Source organism: Phoca vitulina, unplaced genomic scaffold (genome assembly GCF_004348235.1).
Source record: "Phoca vitulina isolate PV1807 unplaced genomic scaffold, GSC_HSeal_1.0 scaffold15, whole genome shotgun sequence".
In the NCBI taxonomy this organism is placed as follows: Eukaryota; Metazoa; Chordata; class Mammalia; order Carnivora; family Phocidae; genus Phoca; species Phoca vitulina.
In genome coordinates this window covers 20,030,605-20,053,536 of record NW_022589718.1, presented here as the reverse complement: position 1 = coordinate 20,053,536, position 22,932 = coordinate 20,030,605, and the positions used below count along the sequence as shown (strand labels likewise).

The 22,932-nt window shown below is 41.7% G+C and overlaps 1 protein-coding gene across 1 annotated transcript in view; it reads left to right on the top strand.

Annotated features, from left to right (window-relative positions):
* MTMR7 (myotubularin related protein 7) overlaps nt 1-22,932 on the top strand; it is a 106,374-nt gene that overhangs the window by 80,397 nt on the left and 3,045 nt on the right. Inside the window, exons 8-13 of the mRNA XM_032413530.1 lie at nt 13,669-13,778; nt 15,092-15,217; nt 17,008-17,057; nt 18,368-18,568; nt 19,842-19,982; nt 21,516-21,642. Coding sequence (XP_032269421.1) covers nt 13,669-13,778; nt 15,092-15,217; nt 17,008-17,057; nt 18,368-18,568; nt 19,842-19,982; nt 21,516-21,642 — 755 coding nt within the window. The remainder of the gene's footprint in view (nt 1-13,668; nt 13,779-15,091; nt 15,218-17,007; nt 17,058-18,367; nt 18,569-19,841; nt 19,983-21,515; nt 21,643-22,932) is intronic.

Here is a 22,932-nt window from a genome sequence, read left to right as displayed (position 1 = left end):
TAGAGCACTCCTCATTGATTTGTGGGTACGGTGTTGGACAGGCTCACAGATAACCACCCCACATAGGAATGGTGTTATAACATCTACGGGGTAATTACTATGTACCCGACACTGTTTTAATTTTCTCAGGTGTATTTATTCAAGTAGTCCTCATGGCAGTCTTGTTAGAGCTATTCTTTTTTTTTTTTTTTAATTCAATTAGCCAATATATCATTAGCCATCATTAGTTGTTTGATGTAGTGTTCAATGATTCATTAGTTGTGCTCATCAGATCACGTGCCCTCCTTAATGCCTATTACCCAGTTACCCCATACCACCACCCCCTCCCTTCCACAACCTTCAGTTTGTTTCCTGGTGTCAAGAGTCTCTCATGGTTTGTCTCCCTCTCTGATTTCTTCCCATTCACTTTTCCCTCCCTTCCTCTATGGTCATCTGCACTATTCCTTATGTTCCACATATGAGTGAAACCATATGATAATTGACTTTCTCTGCTTGACTTATTTCACTTAGCATAATCCCCTCCAGTTCTATCCACGTCGATGTAAATGGTAGGTATTCATCCTTTCTGATGGCTGAGTAATATTCCATTGTATATATGAACTACAGCTTCTTTATCCATTCATCTGTTGATGGACATCTCGGCTCCTTCCACAGTTTGGCTCTTGTGGACATTGCTGCTATGAACATTGGGGTACAGGTGCCCCTTCTTTTCACTACATCTGTATCTTTGGGGTAAATACCTAGTAGTGCAGTTGCTGGGTTGTAGGGTAGCTCTTTAACTTCCTGAGGAACCTCCATACTGTTTTCCAGAGTATCCTCATTGTACAGATGAGGAAATTGAGGTGCAGAGGCTGAAGAACTCATGCAAACTCACAACAGTAGATGATAGAACCAAGATTTTCACCTGATCAGTATGGATCCAGATGCCACACTCTTCACCACTTGGCTTTATGGCCTCTCTAGGTAGCCGGTTGGGTAGAAGGTACCCTGGCCTGAGAGTCTGAAGACCTGGGTTTGGGTTCTTGCTTTATAGTCTCTGAATAAACTTGAACAAACCTCATTTCCTGTATTTGTAAAACAACGTTAGTAATGTATCATCCCTCACTTACAGATTTATTGAAAAGATTCCTTGCAAACTATAAAGTGCTTTCTTTCCATTGTAAGGTGCATTATGCTTTCTCTTGAGAAGCAATACTGCACTTGGAAATAAGTACTGAATAAAATGGGTAAGTTAATGGGCTATAGATTAATTCAGTCAGCAAGATAAATATTTGGGAGGTCCCAGGCCTTTTTATGAGTAGCTTTTCTCAATTTCTTTATTCAAGAGACATGGAGTAAGACAGCACAATTTCAGAGGCATGGAAGTGCTTGCCTTGTGATACGGTCAATGTCCACTCAGCAAAAGTCCATCAAAAATAATTTAATAAACCACCTTTGAGGCCTTGTGGACGTTTTCTCAGCAAATTATTTCACAGACATACAAACCTCAGCCCAATGGCAGGTCATGTGGGAATGGGTCCTGAGCACAGGAAGAAAGGCCAGTGTCTATTCAGCAATTTGGGCAATACTACAGTGAAGAGCTGTTTGAAAGGGGCCAGAGTCGATGCAATTTAAAAGATTGAAATCTTTTTAGCAGGCCCCAAAGTGTAACCACATTTGTCATATTCCCCGGAATTGTAGGCATTGACAGTGGAGAAAGTTTTGTGGCAAAATCAGGTGGCCTCAGAGATCATATCTGATCTGCACTTTTGTGTGAAGTTTCTGAGGCCAATTATTCAGAACCTTCATAAGGTGTAGAAAGGATGGTTGAAAGCAGAGAATTTTGAGTATGTCATGGGAGGTGGCGGGTATTATGGTCATCCGACTAACTGCTCTGGTCTCCCTGCCAAGTTGCCTTGGGCACACCAAGGTCTAGAAAGGAGCAGACCCTAACACACCCAGCTCTGAGGGTCCCATGAAACACTTCTCTCTGCTCAGAGTTACGGTTGTGGCTATCAGTTCAAATGTCCCCTTTGTTGGAGACTTTCTTGCTCACCTCATGTCTTTATGAGGTGATGACTAATTCAACCTGGAAGATATCTTTATAGATATTCAGATTTAAGTTTTTCAATTTAAAGTATTTCCTATTACATTGCCTACAGGTTGACAAAGTTCTGCCAGATATGAGCTAATAAAAGGCTATAAAATTTCATCTTTTTTCTGTTCTCTATGTTTTGCCTTTTTACCACTATTAATTTCCTCAATTACTAACCCGTTAAATGAGACAGCCAACAAGACCTGGCTGAAAATCTGGTTATTGTCCTTCAAAAGTTAGCAACAAGGCATGGTTTTCCACACAGAAAACCTAATTTCCCAGTAAAGTGGAACTAGATAGCTTCACATCTGAGGTTTTTCAAAGAGTGTTCGGTATGACCAACAGGCCTGTCCTGTCAGGCTTTACTAGTTATCAATCCATGGTCACTGGGAGGAAAGAAATAGATCAAGAGCATGTACCTTGCTCTCTGTGGTGTTGTAAGAGGATGCAGAATGTGGCCAGTGAATGCTGGGTATCAGCTAATCTGGACAAGCATATCCTAAGCACTAAGGCGTGGAGAACAGAGCATGCCCCTTGGGGGGATAGGGACCGTGGACTGGACTCCAGCTCAATTATTTACGGACTGTGTAACCATGGATGATAACTCAGTAAACTTCTTTAAGCCACCTTTCCAATCTGCGTATTGGGAGTAAATAATACCCCATCCGGTAGAGAATGTATGCAGAGTAGCAGGAACAATCCCTGCTTAGAGTAAGTGTGGAATAACTTGGTGCTGCAGAACTTCTGACATTTGTACGTCAAATAGTTATTGAGAGTTTTCTACATGCTGGGCATTGGGTAGAAAAATGCTTTATTCATTAATACAAAATGAAGTACTGATTTTGATGTAGGGCAAAAATGGGCAGGAAGAAAAGATGATGCTTGCTTATTACTGAGGGCTATCCCTGGGTAAGGTTGAATGTTTTAACTGGATGTCAAAGTCAAAGACTTCATCTCTGGGTGACATTATCAAGGAGAGGACAAACAAAATGATTTAATGAGAATAGTGGCTATTTTCATCCTAATTATGCTGTCCTGGGCGCCTGGGTGGCCCAGTCGTTAAGTGTCTGCCTTCAGCTCAGGTCATGATCCCAGGGTCCTGGGATCGAGCCCCGCATCAGGTTCTTTGCTCGGGGGAAGCCTGCTTCTCCCTCTCCCCCTGTCCCTGCTTGTGTTCCCTCTCTCAGTATCTCTCTCTCTGTCAAATAAATAAATACAATCTTTAAGAAAATAATTATGCTGTCCCTTGACGTTCACTGAGATAATTCAAAGATTAATTTCACCCTCAGAATTATTGTTTTACATTTTGTTCCCCATGATGGTTAGGTTTTGGATAACTAGGGCATGTACAAAAGGAACGCTTGTAGGAGACAGCGGCTCCCGTGCAGCTAAAGGTAGACATGACTAATTTTAGTGACAAGGCGAGCTGGTTTTCCATAAGGCTGTAGTTGGGGTTTGGCAATCCGGTATTTGCTTGCCAGCGATGGTAAGGTTTGAGACTTGGTGAGAATGTCGGTCCTGGCAGCGTTCTCAGCGTGGGATGAGCCCCCACCCGCTCCCTCCCCTGCTGCTTATCTCACCATTTCAATTATCTGCTGCTGCCATCTTCATCTTACATGATTCCTGGGTCTTCTCTCCAGTGTCTACGGCTAATGCTTTATATCCACCCCGACTTCCTAGCCTCTCAGCATTTTCTCCCAGTCTAGACTTCTCTATTTCCATTTGCTTTAAGTTTCCTATTTAGACTTTAAGCCTTACCTTCAGTTAACTTCCTGTCCATCCTGGCTCAGTTCGCATAGTGACTTAATTATTCTCTATTTGAAGTGGAAAAAATATGGAAGTTGGAGTCAAGGGAACTAGATTCCTCTCACCGTGTCCTTACTGGGCCGCTAGCATCTGAACCTGTTCCTCTTCTGTAAGTTGAGAGAATCAAACCTACTGTAGATGGGAGGTTGTGTCAGCTCACTGAGAGAAAACCATCAAGGCCCAAGCTTTTATACATGGATGTAATATAAATGGGCACATATATGTTTTTATTTATTTGCCACAAGTGGTGTTTTTAGACACAAATTCACGTGCAAAGCTAATAAATGCTGAGGGCATTCTTTTGTGAACCTGCTGCTTGATGTCCCTTAGGACAATGGTAATTAGTATTGCTGGAGCTCATGTGTGTATCCACGGACTATACACGCTTTCATGTTTATCCGTAGCTGGACACACGCATACTCATGTACATGTGTACTTGTGTATACTGTTTTCTCTGCTACTAAATTTAGGCTTGATTGCACCTTACCAATTCATATGATCATCAAATTCTTTAAAAGAAAACAAGGCTGTACAAACATGGGTTTCATGGAATTACTGTATAGCGATTCCAGGAAATAGCACCTCATGCACAAGGCCGGAATTGTTTTAAAGAATAATCACTAATCTTGTTGGTGTCCTGTGGAGAAACTAATATGCAAAGCTCTCTAGTTAACATAGAGTTCTCTATAAAGAGGGCCCACGTTGCTTGGCCTGGGGAGGGAGGAGCAACACCACTAACATTAACAAAGGGAATACAATTTGTGCAGAGCTCAGAAGTTTATTCTGTGTCACCATGGTGGGCTCTAAGTAGAAGGCAGACCATAAAACAGGCTTAACCAAACTTTTCCATGCCACAGGCCATCATGAAGTCCTCTTTCAATGGGTTCACCTGCTAGGATGTTCAGTGAAGGGAGATTATTACCCTTTTACCGGTTCTTTGAAGATCATTTCATTGGGCTTGGCGTTTTGACTCCAAAATGGGAAAGGGACAAATCAAACATCAGCAGAACTCAGGTGGCTGTCAGGCTGGTAATTAAGGGAGGGCCGTGAACTCTTCAACTTTAGGTCTTAGGAGACAAGAAAGAGTGATCCCGTCGGGTTCAGACGGAGACTGTCTTTGCATCCTCCCTGATCCCACCCAGCAACCGTACACGAAGAAATGAGATTGGTGTTAGGAACTCTCTAAAGAAGATCATCCAAGGCTTATTTTCTTCCAAGTAAATTTCTTATTTCTTCTTGTTTCCTTATGTCCTATAATTATCTGTCTTTTCCTTTTTTAGTGTTATCTATACATGTTTTATGGGATATGGTTGCCCTTTTACGTAAAACAAATATTGTTAGACCTGGGCATTAAACTCCCACGAAGTAAGTACGACTCTCTGTGGCATATGTCTCTGATGTCAGCTGAAATGAACTTCGTTCAGCAAAATGGTTTGTCAATATTGGTTTGGGTTTGGCAACGAGAGTGAACAAATCAGTATTTCTGCCTTTTCCTGAGTTTATCCAAACAAACCCACCAGTTTTAGATTTAAAAATGCAGGCACTGATTGTTTGAGTCTCAAGTGTTCCCCCATCTGTCCGTGTGTATTAATCATCTGCAGAGCTGTTTGCTTTTACCCGGCCGCTCAGCATTTGGCAGGAGAACACCCTCGAAGTGGGTACCTTGCTTGAAAACCTGGTGAGGTTATTTTACTTAACGTACACAGCTTTAGTCTTCCTGAAAACGGAAATGTTCAACAAGGAGCCATTCTCAGTGTGGGAAGAAAGGAGTTGGCCTGGCAGGGGATACAGCAACTTGTCTCCTTGCTGAGTGAGCTAAATGAAGAGGGAAACACTGGAACATTCTCTCTGGCAGTACATTTTAGGGCCCTGTTTCTGGGAGCTGTCTGTTCCTCTCTTGCTTTTGGCACAGACCATCTCCAGGTTAGCTGGAAAGCCTGGTGTCTTATTTTTAAACTTGCTGTCGTTTCCATGCCTTGTGGGAAGAGAAGGTGAAAAGGATCATTTGTTCTCCGGCTGAGCTTCAGGGTTTGGATGCCAAGATATCCCTCAGGCTCCCTGGACCTTTTGAAATAAACAGGAATGCCAACTAGCCCTAAGCCCTATAATAACAACCAGAAAGTTTGGCCTATTTAGTGAAAAGAAAAAAAAAAACAAAACTGTTTGCAAGGTCATGTTATCTGTGAAAGATTTAAAGCAATCAGTGGAGTCCTGAGACTCTACGTGGTGGAATGTGTGTATTTTAGGATGAAGTTGAACACTTTGGGTCATGGCCTGGGGTTAAACAGACCAAAGAGCAGGCGCCCAGGGAGTGGCGAGAGGGCCCTGCGAGTGCTGGAATTTCAGGCACTTCCCACCGGCTGGGTGCACGGGCAGAGGCGAGCCTGCCCCCTGCAGGAGCCGAGTGGTACTGCTGGGCAGTGTCCCTGGGAAGGGAAGCAGGGCTTGCCCAGTGTTACCTAGAGGCTGTCCTTCTGCCTTCATCAGAATCCACAGTCTGTCTTCCAACTGGGTGCACACCCCTGAGCTCGCGGGAAGACTTAGGAAGTGCACCCTGGCTAGCTGGCTTCACGGCACCAACTTCGATGTACTCTCCTTCCTAAAGCTGCCGTGGAAGGTTCCTTGGCCCAGGCTGGAAGCCATCCCTCCTTGGCCATTTCCCCTCCTAAATGCCCTCTTGCCAACTTTACAAAAGACAAACACACCCTTTATCACATCCTCAGTCTTGTTATGATGTATTATTCCAGGGTGCACGAGAGCGTACCTAATTTAAAACATTATTGCAAGGGTACATGTGCAGAAATGCTGGAAGACTGCTAATCAGGCTAATCTTCCTCAAACAGTCTAAAAAGCTGCTATCCCAGGGAAGTGTAATGGAAGTCACACGTGGGGACAACATTTGTAATTTTACATTTTCTAGTGGCTGCATCAGAAAAAGTGCAAGGAAATGGGTGGGTCTTCAGAATACATTTGTATTTAGTTCGATATATCCCACATATTATCATTTCAACATGTAGTCATTACAAAAACTGTTAGTGAGATATTTTTTATTCTTTTTTTGATACTAAGTCTTTGACATTTGGGATCTACTTTGCACTCACAGTGTATCTCAGTTCAGACTTGCTCCATTTCAGATATTCAACAGCCACACGCGACTAGCGGCTACCACACTGGATGGTACAGTTTTGAGTGACCAAGTGTGTAATCTTTAAGCTGATAGTAGGTGGGAGGCAAGGAGCATTTAGAGTGGTTCGTGTTTGAATTACAAAAAAATCATATAAATGAGATCGATAGACATTGCTTAAGAGCACGGACTTTGGAGCCAGAATGAATCCGAGCCTCACTGCTTATCAGCTGGTGACCTTGGACAAGTTACTTAACCTCTCTTTGCATTGGCTTCCACTTTTATAAAATAAGGATAATAATAGTACCTTCTTCCTATGATTGCCATGAGGATTAAAAAACTATAGTATGGGAAGCACCTGGAGGAATGTCTGGCACCTGGTAAGTACTATTTGAGTTTTGCTATTATTATTACTACTAGTAGTACTATTTCTAGTTAAACCCACCAGGGTAGCTGTGGTGTGGTGGCAGAAACTCTAGGCTTCTTTGTCAGAAGACTTGGGCTCTCCTGCTCTTGATCACTTTGTGTTCTGACCTTTCTAAGCCTCAGCTTTGAGGTTGGGTGTGAGTGAGTCTGTGTCTCCTTCCTGTCAGGACACCACACTGGATGAACACATAATAAAGCATATTTCATAGCTACCATTTCTGAATCTTCTGTCTCCCGGCGTAGTGTATATGTATTATCTCATTTCACCCTTCAATTAACGCTTTGAGGAAGGTGTTTTATCCCCATGGCACACTTGAGGAAATCAAGGCTTGGGTAACTAGCTCCAGGTTGCATTGTTGGGGGCACAGAGCTGGAATTTGAATGCCAGAGGATCGGACTCTGAAGCCCATGGCCTTGACCAGCACCACGTGCTGTTGCCCCTGCACAAATCGCGATTGTTACTAAGATGTGCAGGTTAGTTCACATAAAACTAAAATCTAAGTGAAACACGGAGGCCTTCCCAATTCCCAAGATGTCAGATGAAATATGAAACACCCTCTGATAAGAACACCTAGAAATGCCAGATAAATATAGCAAACATTTCCTTAAATGAATGACTGAACTTGTAAGCAAGATGAGGAATGAGCCCTCGCGTAATCGAGACCACAGTGAGACAGCATTGCGCATCCACTAGGGAGGCAGGAGTCAAAAAGCCAAGTGATACCAAGCGTTGGTGCAGATGTGGGGACATCAGAACCCTCGCGCACTGCTCGTGGGATGTCACCGGGTGCAGCTGCTGAGGAAGACAGCCCCTCTGGCAGCTTCTCAAGCGGTGAAACCGTGTGACCCAGCGAGTCCAATCCTAGGTATGTCCCCACGAGAAACGAAACATACTTCCATGGAGAACTTGTACATGAATATTCATAGCAGCATTATTCATCAGAGCCCAGAAGTAGAAATAACCCAAACGCCCATCAGCTGATGAATGGGTAAAAAATGGGGCGTATCCATCCTGTGAAATATTTGGCCTTAAAGGGAATGAAGTACTCACATGCTGCAACTTGCATTATACTAAGGGGAAGAAGCCACTCAGGATGAACCACATATTGTATGCTTCACTTTATATGAAGTATCTGGAATATGCAAATCTATACAGAAAGAAAGTAGATTAGTGGTTGCCTAGGGCTGGGGGGAGGGAAAATGGGGGTGACTGCTAATGGGTTTCTTTTAGGGGTGATGAAAACATTCTGGAATTGAATATGGTGATAGATACACAACTCCATGAATATACTAAAAATCATCATACACTTTGAATTGCACTGTAAGTAAATTCTATCACAAAACTTAGAAAAGAAAGAAGAGGAACTCTCCAGGTGCCAGAAGGGAAGGGGAGGGGGAGGGGAAAAGAGAGGGGGGCATTGCCTTCAGGGAAGGCTGAAGCCTTCAGATATTGCTTAAATTTAGCTTTTATTTTTCAAAAAATCTTGCAATTATAGAGGGTCTTTAAAAAAATCAAATAATTCTCTGTTTATAACCAAAACAAGAGCAAAACCGCAGTCCTCTTCCCCAACTATGCCCACTTCCGTTCCTGCTTCTCGGGTAACCGCTTATTATTACCTTAGGCCTCGGCCTCCAGGTTTCTAGTGTCACCCGAGTTCACTGCGGTTGCTTGATTTTTCCCCTTTATGTACGGTCTGCCCGTGTCCCTCTATGGAGGAGGAATGATGGCTTTCATACACTCTCTACCTTTCACATTCCTCATCTGCCTCAGAGAGTTAAATCACAATTTTGACTAGCTCCTTATTCAGTGTGTACATTATTATTGTGTAAGTACCCTTTTCAGCTGAGGCTTTTTATAAAGTTACTCTGGTTGTATTTCCCTTCTAGAACAACTTACTGTCTTCCCTGACGTTCCTAAAGGAGGGAGTCCGCACTGCTCTACAGAGTTAAACACGGCTGCGTCACTTTGCCTTCCCGATAGCCTGCAGATAGCTGTGCTGAATGCTAAGCTGGCACCGCGGGGGGGGGCCGTGTGGGGATCCTGGCTGGGAATTAGCAGGGATGGCCATACAGCCCCACCGCAGGGGCGAACGTGACTTTTTCCCCAGGCTGCTAGAAGTGTGAACTCAAACACATCAGCAAAGTGATCCTTTTTATATTCTGTCGGAGCCTTCCATTCTCCTGCTCCAATTCAAATATATTAAACTTCACTTCAGATTACTGTTCTAGTATATCATGTTCTTGGGGGTGCTAATCCTGTATCTTTTTTTCTCTGTCTCTTTGCTCTTACTTGAGAATACCGTTCCTTGGTGTGTTGTAATTTTTTATTCTATTCAGTCAGGTTTTTCTGTGGGATTCCACAAGTGTTGCTCCTGAGCAGTTTTTTGGTTTGCTTCTTTCTGCCAGGTATCATAAGGCTCCGGGCCAAATATGGTAATTTCTCAACTAGGGAATCCTGCACATAGGAAAAGATACTTTTGGATCCCAAACACGTATGAGACTAGACCTAGGGTTTCAACATCCTGGGGATAAATTTTAAAAAAAAATTTTTTTTTTATTTTCTCAGGATAAATTTTTATTTTCCTCATGTGGAGTCCAGGCATCCTGGTCATCACCCTGAGTCCACAAGTGGATTTTTTTTTTTTAATGGCTCAGTTTGATACAGGGAATCTCTGTTCCATGTCCTGCCTCACACAGACACAAAATTTGATCATCCCTGTTCCATTTATACTTGGCATACTGGTGCATGTACTCATCCACTTCCCCTGGCCCCTGCTAAAATGATAAGGAAGTGGTAAAAAAAAAAAAAAAAAAAAAAAAAAAAGAAAAAAAAGAAAAGAGTGAGACAGTGGGAGAGAGGTGGCAGCAACAAAAATTTCAATGCTGGAAAATGGATAGATGAGTAATGGACTAGACAAAAGCTGAAATTTATTGTGGGAGTGTGAGAAACATAGAAGCAAGCCAGACAGTCCCGCAGACCCTCAGAAAGCTCCAGAATGAAGCATCAGTTTCCTCTGGAACAGGCGGACTCGTTGAATGTTTGTCCTTAGACACCCAGCCTCCTCCCTCCCCTGTGCCGTCCAATGAAGCCTCTTCCCTCACCTTCACAAGGGAAGATGATGAGGAACTCTCCGGAAAGGTTGACGAGAGACACTCTGGGCTCACAGAGAGCAGGCATAGCTGGAAGAATGGGCAGGAAATACCAGGCCAAAAAAGGAGGCAGTAAGTAAGAGAAGGGAGAAGACTACCTGTGGTTCACCTCCCAGCTCTGCTCTGAGCACACTGACAGCCAGTCCTATGAGTCCCTCAGGTGTTTGAAAGTCCCTCCCTGGGGCCTGCAGCCATCCCACGAGAAAGGACTTGCTGGTCCTGGAGTTTGGGGGCTCACACCAGCCACAGGTCCCGCAGCAAAGCCCTGCAGCTGAGAGACTTGCTTGTGCACCCAGCACTTCCAGACACCTTTTAGTGCCCCGCGCTTACCTATGACTGGACAGAGATCACCGCACACTTGAGGAAAGCCCACCATGGAAGACGGAGACAACACGCACGCACATACACACGCACGCAAGGAAGCGAGCATAGTGAATCTAGAAAAAAACTGATTCATCCAGATAGTAGAAGGAAAACAAACAAAAAACTGGCATTAATCACCTTAGAGAAATAACAGTGACCAAACTGACAGCATTGGCACTACCAGGTGTTGGCCGGGATGTGGGAGAAGGGAATTCTCCCACCCTGTTGGTGAGGATGCAGACTGGGCCAACTCCTTCGGAGAGCGGTTTGGCAATACGTGGTTAGGACCCTCTGACCCAGCCCGTTTCACTTATTGAAATGCATGGACAGGGAGATTTTCCACAAGGAGATTGTAGACAGATGTCTTTTGAGGCACTGTTTGTAAATATTGAAAAAGAAGAAACAACAGTAGGGGAATAGATAATCAGATATATTTATAGAGTAGAATATTATATGCTTGTCAAATGAGTGAAATCTACTTACATAATATGGAAGTCTCAAAAATAAAATGTTGGCTAAAAAAATCAAGTTGCAAAGGCTATAAATGTGAATGAGGATAATTAATAGTCATGAGGACTAACTTATAAAGCAACATATAAAATAACTCTGATGGGCTATTATCCCCACTTTACACCCAAGTAAACTGAGGCACGGAGAGGCTAATTAGAGTGTCCAAGATTACACAGCTAGTAAGTAGTGAAGGGATGTACCCCTGCCCGGCAATGTTCACAGACTTCAGGCGGAAGAGCAGGATGACATAGGAACATGGGACTTTATTTGTAACATTTTTTTCTTTGAGAGATCTGAAATAATTGTGGCCAGTCTGAGTGTCCGTTACATTATTTTAAAACCTTTTATATGTTCAAATATTTCACAACTTAACACATTTTCATGACTAAGGAGACCAGAACCTTGCAAACAGCCCGCCGCTGAGTGCCGAGGGGCGCGGGGCTGACCCACAGAGCCATCGATTCTATGCATCAGTCTGTGCATTTTTCCCTGAGCTTCAGCAAAGGGAAAAAAGCTTTCCCGTATTGTTCTGCATGTGCTTTATCAGGAGAGTGTGTGATGTGAGTGGGAGGGGGTAGCACTGTAACCTCAGACAAAGGGACAGTGCTCGCGAGTCAGAGCCCTGCCAGAGAGAACTCAGTTCTCTAGCTGCTTATTAGGTCACTGGAGCTGTGCTTCCAGCTCAGCAAGAGTTTGGGATTTTGCCTAAACACATTTATAATACGGTTTTCTTAAGTAGGGCCTTTTGCTGGGAACTTTGGTGTTATTTTCTTCATCATTGCTGTCCTCTATGACTCCGAATTTATGTGTGTGTGTGTTTTAATGTGGCTCTTATATTGTGGAAAAAGAGAGTGAACCCTCTCATGTGGCATGTCTGAGGAAAAGACAGTTAAGAAATATTGTAATTAACAGTTACTCTTTTCCAAATGTGCAATACCTTTCTCTTTTTTTAAGATTTTACTTATTTATTTGCAAGAGAGAGAAGGCGCGGGAGCACGAGCGGGGGAGGGAGAGGGACAACAGACTCCACGCTGAGCGCAGAGCAGGACCTGGGGGCTTGGGACTTGATTACAGGACCCTGAGATGAGAGCTGGAGCCAAAACCAAGAGTTGGACACTTAACCGACTGCGCTCTATTTTGGAAGAGTTAACAAAGTTGAATCTGGGAGTTTAGCGTTGGAAGGACACTTAGATATAGTTTGGTACACCTTGCCTATTTTAAACATGAAGAGATCGAGGCTCAAAAAGGTTGAAATGACTTGTGCAGGACAGTACAGCTAGGGACAGACAGCGCTGGGAGTAGCAGAAAGGGCTCCCTGCTCCCTGCATGTATCACAGCATCGCAGAATACAAGAAAATATACTTTAGCAAACAAACAGAAACGTCTGTGGAACATTATTTGTCATTGACTTATGGGATTCCTCAAAACTACTTCACAGGTATAAAACCCATTTACTTTGGAATGTATATTTCTGATACGTAGTCAGAACACTAGCTCTAGAACTTTTACATTAACTAAAAGTAAGCTCTAGAGCTGAAATTGCTTGTGATAATATAGAGGTGTTGACACACCCGCTTGAGTGTAAACACAGATATTATGATTCCAGCTGACCTTCATTTTCAGTCAAAGGGAAAGCCCCTAACTTGGTGCTGGAGAAGCAGTTCGGAAGGACAGGATCTCGGTTTTAAGTTCCTAGGCTTTCCTCCCGGTGGGTGGGGGTTGTTGGCAAGGGGAGTTGGAGCATTTCCTCCTGAGATGTTCAGGACGGTGGTTTCATGTTTTCGCGGTGGTCCTGAACGGAAGTGGTCGGGTGCTACAGAGCCGTACCTGGGCAGGCGCTGGGCTTCGTCACAAGAACTTTCCTCTGTAGCCCGCTCATTCATGGCCCACTGCCAGTCTTTGCTGGAAGGGTAAACAGATCTCTGCTGGTCCTTTACTGTGGTCCATGATTTTCATTAATACTGGAGTTTAAACCTTACAAACGTAATACTTCTGAACAAATGCAGCATCCCCTAGGACCAGAGAAGGTAGAAGAGCCTCATTTGAAGTGGTTCAGTAGAATCAATTTTAGTAAGTATGGACATATATCCTGACTTAATTTCTTCCAGAAAATACAGTGATGAAGGGAATCGTGAACAAACTGCCTGCAAGTATGAGCATATATAAAGTAAGAGACTGTCTGAAGTTTGCTTTCATCACATGATTTACCTTGCAGTGTGTGAACTGAAATCTCCCTCAATGAGTGACTTTCTGTGGGGACTGGAGAACTCGGGCTGGTTAAGGCACATCAAGGCCATCATGGATGCAGGGATCTTCATCGCGAAGGTATGGGTAAGCGCAGCGCTGCCAGCGAACTCTGACTTCAGACCAGAGAGGCCGTTTCCTCCCCATCTGCTGAGGCGGCCGCATAGTAAGCTGTGGCCCGCCCAGTGGGGAGCTGGCTTTGCCGACCACCATGTTTGGCCTCTTAACACGTGACTGCTGCGACAGAGAGGACAGTGCTCTGTTGATAGGATGGCGGCACAGCGGTAAATGGTAAAACATTTTCAGAGTATTCTCTCTTCGGGTAGGCCTGGCCCTAAATGGAGGAAAGAATTTTCTCCTGGAGAGTACATACATCCAAATGTGTGACCCTTCATTGACCAAGGCCGGTCTTCCATCTTAGTACACCGCAACTCCTTTGCCATGATGGCGTAAACAAGTCATGTTTCCAAACCTGCTAGGTAGGTTCCCTTCTGCCACGGGAACAGTCTTGCTGCGACTTTCATGTAAGCAGGTTTTAGCTGCATTATCTATTTTCTCAGTGTTTTTTGTTGGTTCTGTTTGTTTTTGTAAATCCCTCTCAGATTTATACCTAAAGACAACCATGTCTTTTCTGAGGGTATGGTAAGCTCCCCTTTATTAGATAATTCATTTATTTACCAAGTGTTTATTTAGTGCAGGCACTTTTGTAAGTGCTGAGCGGGCAATGCCAGATAAACCAGATCAAGTCTCTTCTCTTACAGAGCTTGCGTTCTGGTACGGGCCACGGAAAGTGAAGAAATAATAAATAGAATTTCTCGTAGTGAAAGTGCTATGTTGCAATCTCTACCATGCTTCCCAGCTTATGTTTCCTGCCAGAACACTCAGCTAAAAATTGTGTGTGCATTTGCAGTAGCAGACAGAAATTCTTTTGAGACTCCCTGCTATAATTTTTACCTTATTTTCTCTTCCTTCCCCCACCCCAGGATCCATTACTTGACTCCTATCCTTTTATCTCTAATTTCATAGTTTTACTACATATAATTTTTGTGTCTTTCCCTTTTTGGAAACGATTGAGACCAGTAGCAGCTTCAGAATTTCGATATTGGAAAGGTCTTACGAACCCCGACGGGAGGGTTGGAGGTGCTCAGGAAGCACACTTTTATCGTAGCACATACGTAGTTGCAGTGGTCTGGGGTGGCTCCTGGGTATAATGGGAAGGAAAAGTTTTGGCATGAAACACTAAATTAGCTGTTTTCAGTTATGTTTTTTTTAATTATTATTATTTTCTCCCCCTTTCCTTTCTATAGGTATAAAAACCAAACCTAGGTCTGAGGAGACGTTTTTCCTTTTTGTAGCCATTCTTTCTGACTCTTTGCTGGTCCTGTGTTTGTTAGGCAGTTTCAGAGGAAGGGGCGAGCGTGCTTGTTCACTGCTCGGACGGCTGGGACAGGACTGCCCAAGCGTGCTCAGTGGCCGGCCTCCTGCTGGATCCGCATTACCGGACTCTGAGGGGCTTTATGGTGAGTGCGGCCGCCGGGCTTCTGCCCCACGCAGGGCCTTGAACAAAATGGACCTCCCTTTCGGCAACTGTTGGCAACTTGTTTTTCCCTCTCTCTGTTATTTTTCTCTTAGTAGATGAGCAAGATTAAAGGGGAAGAGGTAGAAAATGGTCTTGGAGTAAAGAAGTGAATTTCTGGGATATTGGAACCAATTCAAATTAGTGCTAATTATTAAATGTGAATTTGGGGGCAAATATAAAATATATTCAATAGTCTGTAAAATAGTGAATTTTATACATTATTCGCTCATAAATCAAGTTTGAGGTAACGTGAACATGTGGTAGGAAACATTTTTCAGAAAAAAATATTTGGAGAAAAAATTTTCTATCCTCTGCATGCAAAGTCCTTGAGAGGAAAAACTTTTTACTACTTTGATTTTTTTAGGTAATCCTTCACAACTATGGCTGAGAGTACTGAATATTTCAGTGTTTCTGTGCTGTTGAAATTATGAGCACATCCTTTCCTAGATTTTCACCTTTTAGGTGTGCATCACAGTGCAACGTGTTCCTTCCACCTGCAGAATATTTGTGTAGTTACTGGGATGGTGAAGTTCTGCCCAAGCTGGAGCCCTGTTCTTAACATGACTGGAGGGGCTTCCTGAGTGGTTCCTGGTTCTTGCCTCTGGCACCATGATTTGGTAGAAAGTGCTTCAGTGGATCCTGCATCCATGCTAGGGATAGATGCTGAGAGAGGAGCCTGAATGGGCTAGCTCTACTGCTCGATCGCCTTCACCGAGTAAGATCAGCTGACACTCTGGGTACAAGAGAGGAGAGGCAGAGGCAGGTTTCCTTTATGGGCTTTTTCTTTTTCTTCTTTTTTTGAAAGTGTCAGAGAACTTCCAATTCCCTGTGATAGCATTGAGACATCAGAGTGATCCTCCAGCTTCAGACCCCTCCCCTGGACTGAGGTTAGGGTTCCTTCCTTTCCATTTGGAGACTGGAGGGTTTCTGGCTCACACATTCCTTCATACCATCCTCTACCACCATGGACTCTTTTTGATTCTGCCCCATTAAATTTACGTGTTGTCAAGGGCAAACTTCAACCACTCCATATTTTTTAAGGGAAATCTCTGGCCATTTTAGAGCATTGGTGATAGCGATGGGATCGGTCTGTATTATTTGATTCTTTTTAAAATCCAGATAAAATTTGAGATTGTAAACTTATGTTACCCCAACTCCAAAGCAGGGCTGAAACTCCTCTATTATGTCCCCAACAGCCATCATTTTAGGATTTTTCTAATGTGTAGTAAAGATCACAGGAATATATTCCTAATTGTTCTTGTAAGAAGGTTGGTATTTGATATTACACTGAGACCTGTTGGTTAAGAGATGGGCTTTGGTGTAGAAAGAACTAGGTTATGAGGTAGCATCAACCACTTCTTAGTAGCGTGATCTTAGAAGTATTTAACCTCTTTTTCAGTTTCCCCTTCTGGAAAATGAGTGATCATACTTGTCCCACAGTGAAATGAGATTATATATGAAGCAGTATGAACAGTGTTTCTAGAAAACACTCAGTGGGTGCTGCTATTACGTTTTCATATATCCATTCCCACTTACTTTTCCTGTGGATGACCTTCAGCTTGCCCTTGTGCTACGCATCTGTGTTGGTGGACAATGAGCGTGCATTCATCTGCACTACCTGAGGATAGTGACTTCTCCAAGATCCTTTGAATCCTTCAACATTGTTGGTTGGGGTCTCTTATTTTTCCTTGTTTTCTTCTCTCCATGATATTTATATTCTTTTTTGTATAGGTATTAATTGAAAAGGACTGGATTTCCTTTGGTCATAAGTTTAATCACAGGTAAAAAAAATACTTAAAAATCTGTTGTTTTGAATGTGTAGGACAAAAAAATTCTGTTTCTGAAGTTTTCAGTTTAGTGGGGAAAATAGCCTTATTTTGTGTATCTTATTCAAAAAGTTAAAGTTTTGTTGTATACATTGTATCATGAAGTTCTACTGTCTAGTGGCAGCAGTATCTCTGAGATAGAGGATAATGGACAGAAAGAATGTGGAAATGGACAAAGACTAGCTATATAATTGTTTTACGAGGAAACCCTTTTTAAAGCTACCAAGTTGAGTGGAACTGAAACTTCTGAGAAGTTTCCAGTTCTAATGTTTTCACTCTTGGAAGAACTCCTAAACTGATCTTTACTCATTTCTATTCCTAAAGTTGGTTATCCATTGCTGAGCAGATGAGGTTCTATATTGTTATTTTGAATTTGATGGCACCCAAATAACCCTTTTGGATTTTAAAATTCACATAATAGTGTAAAGGACTAGGCAGTCTTCATTTAAAAATCAATACAAGGGGTGCCTGGGTTGCTCAGTCAGTTGAGCATCTGATTCTTGATCTTGGCTTGGGTCTTGATCTCAGGGTTGTGAGTTCAAGCCCATGTTGGGCTTCATGCTGGGCATGGAACCTACTTAAAAAAATCGATACAAATGTGAGGGAGAAGCTTCTGATGTACTCTTGAAAAACAAAGGTGGGAGATATAAAGGTATGGGAGTCTGGGAGTATGGGAATTGTCACATGGGAAATAAATTATGTGACAGGTTTTAACATTGCTCTAAAAATATCCTGAGAAACTTGGGAAACCACATTTTTTTCAAGTTGTCTTTCTTCCTCTTCCCTTCCAACAAAACAGTGCAAAAGCAAAAAACTCTAACACTCCCACAAATTGCTAATTAAATAAAGTGGAAGATTTATTTCAGAAGTCCTGAAGTACTTTTGGGAAACTTGAATTAAAGAATGCTCTATTAAAAAAGCAGAAGATTTACTTCAAAAGTCGCAAATGTACTTTTACAACTTGAATTAAAGAATGCTCTTAAAAAAAAAATGTTCTTTTGCCATGGCAAGTTTCCTTGAATTTTATCTCTTGCACTAATGCTTTCTTTTGTAACTGTATGTCCCTTTTCTAGCCAGACCTTCAGTACAGTTTCTCTTGAAAGTGGAATTTAAGAAGTTAATTTTTTCCACTTCTGCACCCCAGGTTTATAAGGTTTATCTAGAAATTAGGTCTTCTTGTATGTAAACTAGGGTTTTTGCATTTATAGCTTTGTAAATAAAAAACCTCAACTTGCTATAAAGTCTCTTAATATTTTGTTGTATAGATATGGCAATCTAGATGGTGATCCAAAAGAAATCTCTCCAGTTATTGATCAGTTCATTGAGTGTGTCTGGCAGTTAATGGAACAATTTCCTTGTGCCTTTGAGTTCAATGAGAGATTTTTGATTCACATTCAACATCACATTTATTCCTGCCAGTTTGGAAACTTCTTATGTAATAGCCAAAAGGAGCGACAAGAACTCAAGTAAGTGTTTTGCTGTTTAATTTTTATCTAAGGATTTTGTGATTGAGAATTTCAGATGACATTTTAAAATTCTGGAGACTATTTTAGCCACATATCTACACTGGCAGATGAAAGTTATTTTCTTTTTCCTGACATCACTTCATAAACGGTTTAATGTCAGTGACTGACAAAGATAGACACAAGCTCATCTGCCCCACTGACATCCACAGACAGGGTGGCAGACTTGATGCACTCACATTGAAAGGAAACTTCCTGGAGTCAGAGGAAGCAATTTTTGTACTTAAAGGACAAAGTTAGACATCTTCAGTGGATATACTCTCCGAGTAAGAACTGCAAATCTAACTGGGAAAGCAAATTCGAAACTCAAGTCATTCTTTTACTCAGATTAAAACTGTATTGTTTTTAACCAGGAGGAAAGTCAGTGAAATGTAGAATTTAAAATAAATTGCTAAGTCAAAAACTTAACAGCAAAGTGCTTTATGAATTGCAATGAGAGAACAGTTTTGAAATTTTCATAAAATGATTTTAACTCTGGTGTATATAATACCAGATTTAATTCTGGAAATGATCAGTTCAAGTAAAATGGACTTTACTGGTTTTATATAGTCTGAACAGAAAGAAAATGGCTTTTTCAGGTGCATACTAGTTTGTTTTCTCTCAGGAACTTCAAGTGTGATTCCTGCTAAATGGTAAATGATGAAAAGTAGCAGAGTGCTTCCTTCAAGCTCACCTCTTTTCCTAGACAGTTTTGTGCTTTGCTGTGACGGACCCATCACTTTAATGGTGTCTGCTTGCCTTTGAATCCTGGCTATTCCACTCACTATGTGTCTTTGTGACTATGTGACTTTGAGAGAAACTGCTCAATCTCTCTTAGCCTCGGTTTCCTCACCTGTACAATGGACAGATCTCGTAGGAGTTCAGTGAGGGCTGGATGAGAGAAGACAGGTGAAGCATTTAAATAGTACCTGGCAAATAATAAAATTTCAGTGATTATTTGGGGAAAAATTTCCCCCAAATTACATAAAGTTTTGTTTTACACTCAGAGGAATTAAACATCTTGTCCAGCCAGTACAGATAGCAGAGAGGTTGAGACTCTTACAGTGCCCTTCTGCTAGATCATGAGGACACACAGACTGTAAATTTCCCTGCTACAGAACAGGGACACGGGATATTCATCTAACAATTATTGGTCCCTTTCCAGTTTTAATACTACATATCTACAATTTCTAAGAACCAAGATGGGTCATTTTCAGGTTTCTTTTCTTTATAACAGAATTCAAGAAAGAACATACTCTTTATGGGCTCACCTGTGGAAGAATCGGGCCGACTATATGAATCCTCTATTTAGAGCTGATCACAGTCAGACCCGGGGAACCCTTTGTCTCCCCTCAACGCCATTGAACTTCATGTACAAGTATGTAAACCTCTAGGACCTTACTCAGTATGCTTATGAACCTAGATTCTGCCACTGTTTAACATCTGGAGGCCAAAGCAGATGAACACGGAGCCTCAAGGCTTTTTTTTGGATGTAAAACACACTAAAAGAGGATGCTTTAAATACCTGATCTGGTATTTTTGCCAGTGTCCCCTCTCCCCTTCCTTCCCCCTACATATGGAATTCTCTTTAGAAGTCAATGTTTTATAATAATGATCTTTAAAAATGTAAGTTCCAGTATTATTAGAAGCAAAAAACAGAGAGGGAGGGAAGAAGAAAGGAAGGAAGCAAGAAAGGATAGAGGAAAGGATGGACCAAGTAAACCAAGTGTCTTGTAAGTTAAATGTGGAATCACAAGTTTAGGTAGTGATCATGACTTAGCTTACCTTCTTTTTCTGCTGAAACTCCGCCTAGTGGAACTATTTCCCTGTGGAAATAAATTATTTTTAAGACTGTATATATATTGGGATGGGAAGAGCAGGGTGGCATCCTACAGATTCTATTAGAGATGTAGGTTATATTTTATCCTTTGGCTTCTCTATGTGGAAGTTGTATGATGTGGAGGATGTCTCAGAGGTCAGCAAAAAGACAAACTTACACAGAATAAACTGAGAAACCACATTCTTTCTCCCTATGCACCCCCGAAAACACACTTAGTGCTTAGTGGCTTCCTCTATAGTTTTTTTTTTTTTCCCTCCTCAATTTGCTTTTGTTCTTAATTATTTCTATCTAATTATTTGCCCAGAATTTTAAAGAATACTGTCACACTGAAAAAAAAAAAAAGCCATAAAACAGCAGTTTTGAGAGCTGTTGAGATACAATGCAATCAACTGTATTGCTCCTAATTTGTTAGGAATAGCCAGTCAACAAATATGTTATAGAGGGTCCAGCACTATTCTAGGCACTATGGATAAAACAATGAATGACACTAAAACCCTGCCCTCAAAGTACTTTTCTAAGTAAAGCATAGATCTACAGACATCCCTGTGATAATACGATTTATTCTTTGCAATCCAGTATGCTTTCTTGTGTAGGATAAAAGAAGAAAGGTTTATTGCAAACGGAAATGTCAATTTTTGGTGGTTGTGATTAAAAAAAAAAAAAAAGACAAGCCAAAACCCTCAAATCTGCAACTGAGAGATTCTAAATGTTAATATAATCACTAATTTTCCAAGTTTACTTCAAAACTAAGAGCCATTTTCTTAAAAAGAAAAAAGAATATGGTAATATGTGCTACTTTGGTTTACTTTAGAAAGATACAGGCCTTCTTATTTCAGGACCATATGTACAAGTAGACTCACCATGAATTTATCCTCCTGAAAGAAATTTACTGACCCAAGAAAAAGAGAACATCAACATGAAATCATTACCTTAAGTAAGTGTCGTCTTTGAGCCCGTAATTCGTGATCATTAGGACTTTGGGACTGCGGCATCATAGATACCTTAGAAGACTTGAGGGAGTGAATTTACAGACTGATATGCAGTATCCTAAAGCTCTGCCATCTTTTGCAGGTTTTGGAATGGCATGTACAATCGCTTTGAAAAGGGACTGCAGCCCCGACAGTCTGTTACGGATTACCTTATGGCAGTGAAGGAGGAGACCCAGCAGCTGCAGGAAGAACTAGAGGCCCTGGAAGAAGTAAGACACGCTCGTTCTTATTCATCTCTTTTTGATGCTTATTTCTTGACAACCACTGTTCCATGAACACCTCTCATGACTCAGGGTATGTGAACACAGCAACATAGCCATTTCATATTTTTAGCTAAGTGGATACCTGAAACAGAACCCCACCTAGATATCTGGCTCGGGGCTCACTCACATGGTTTGCTGAACTTGTCGGTTATTCCTATAATAGGTCAGGTTTTATTTATTACTGTTATTTGAGAGAACTAAAATTCTTTCTGAAAGGTACATTTAAAAATGGGATTCAGAGTGAAAGAACAAAATCAGATATATGCACATGTAAAATTTTCTCTACTTTTTAGAATATTATTATTACATTAGCCTATGAATGGTAATAGCTGAGACCAACTTAGCAATAGCCTAATTTTTGGCTTTTATAATTTCCCAGTAATTGGCCAGGAAGGTTATAATATACATATTTTTGCTAATTATATGACTTTGTTTCCAGTGATACCACTGGTTTAGTTGCTCACTAAAACCACTTGGATTCTTTGCTTCATTCTGCTTCACTCATCTTAAAACTCCATGGCATCATCAGGTCATTCACTTGCTCAAGAACTGGCAACCAATTCCTGTGGTCTGGACCAGAATTCTGAATTGAGACTAAATATTAAAATAAGATGAAAGGCCTTTTCTCCCTGCTCCTAAGATCATATGTGGTGTAGATTGGTAATGTCTAATGAAATGAAAGTTGGCGAAATATCACAAGACGAGTTCCAACAAACTCTACTCCTTTACTAATGGATAGTCACCCCTAAGAATGATGGCCTGGGGGACATGCACTATGGTTCAGGGACCCCACCAATAAAGATAGTCATGTAGAGGTAGCTGGTGAGGCTGACTTCTCTGGTTGCTCCCATAACATTACCAGGAAACATCACCTTTCAAGATAGAAGTACCACGGAAGAACTTAGGTCTAGGGTTGCACACTCAAGTCCATACAGGAGCCAGATGGATGAAACAAATTCTGTCACTAGTAAACTGTTGGTTTTGAGAACTTTTGAAATCAAGCATAAATCTTATCTATTATAAATCTGCAAGGCTGAAACAAACCATCTTTGATCCTATATGGAGAGCTCGACCTTAAGTTTACATGACTGGAGAAATAGTTTTTGTGCATCAAAATCACCTCACAAAAAATCCTACTACCAGGGCTCTAAGCCCAGAGATTCTGATGGAGAATCTTTCGAGCTCCACAATGATTGTGAATTTCCTCCAGGGCTGACAGACCTTGAATTAAATAAC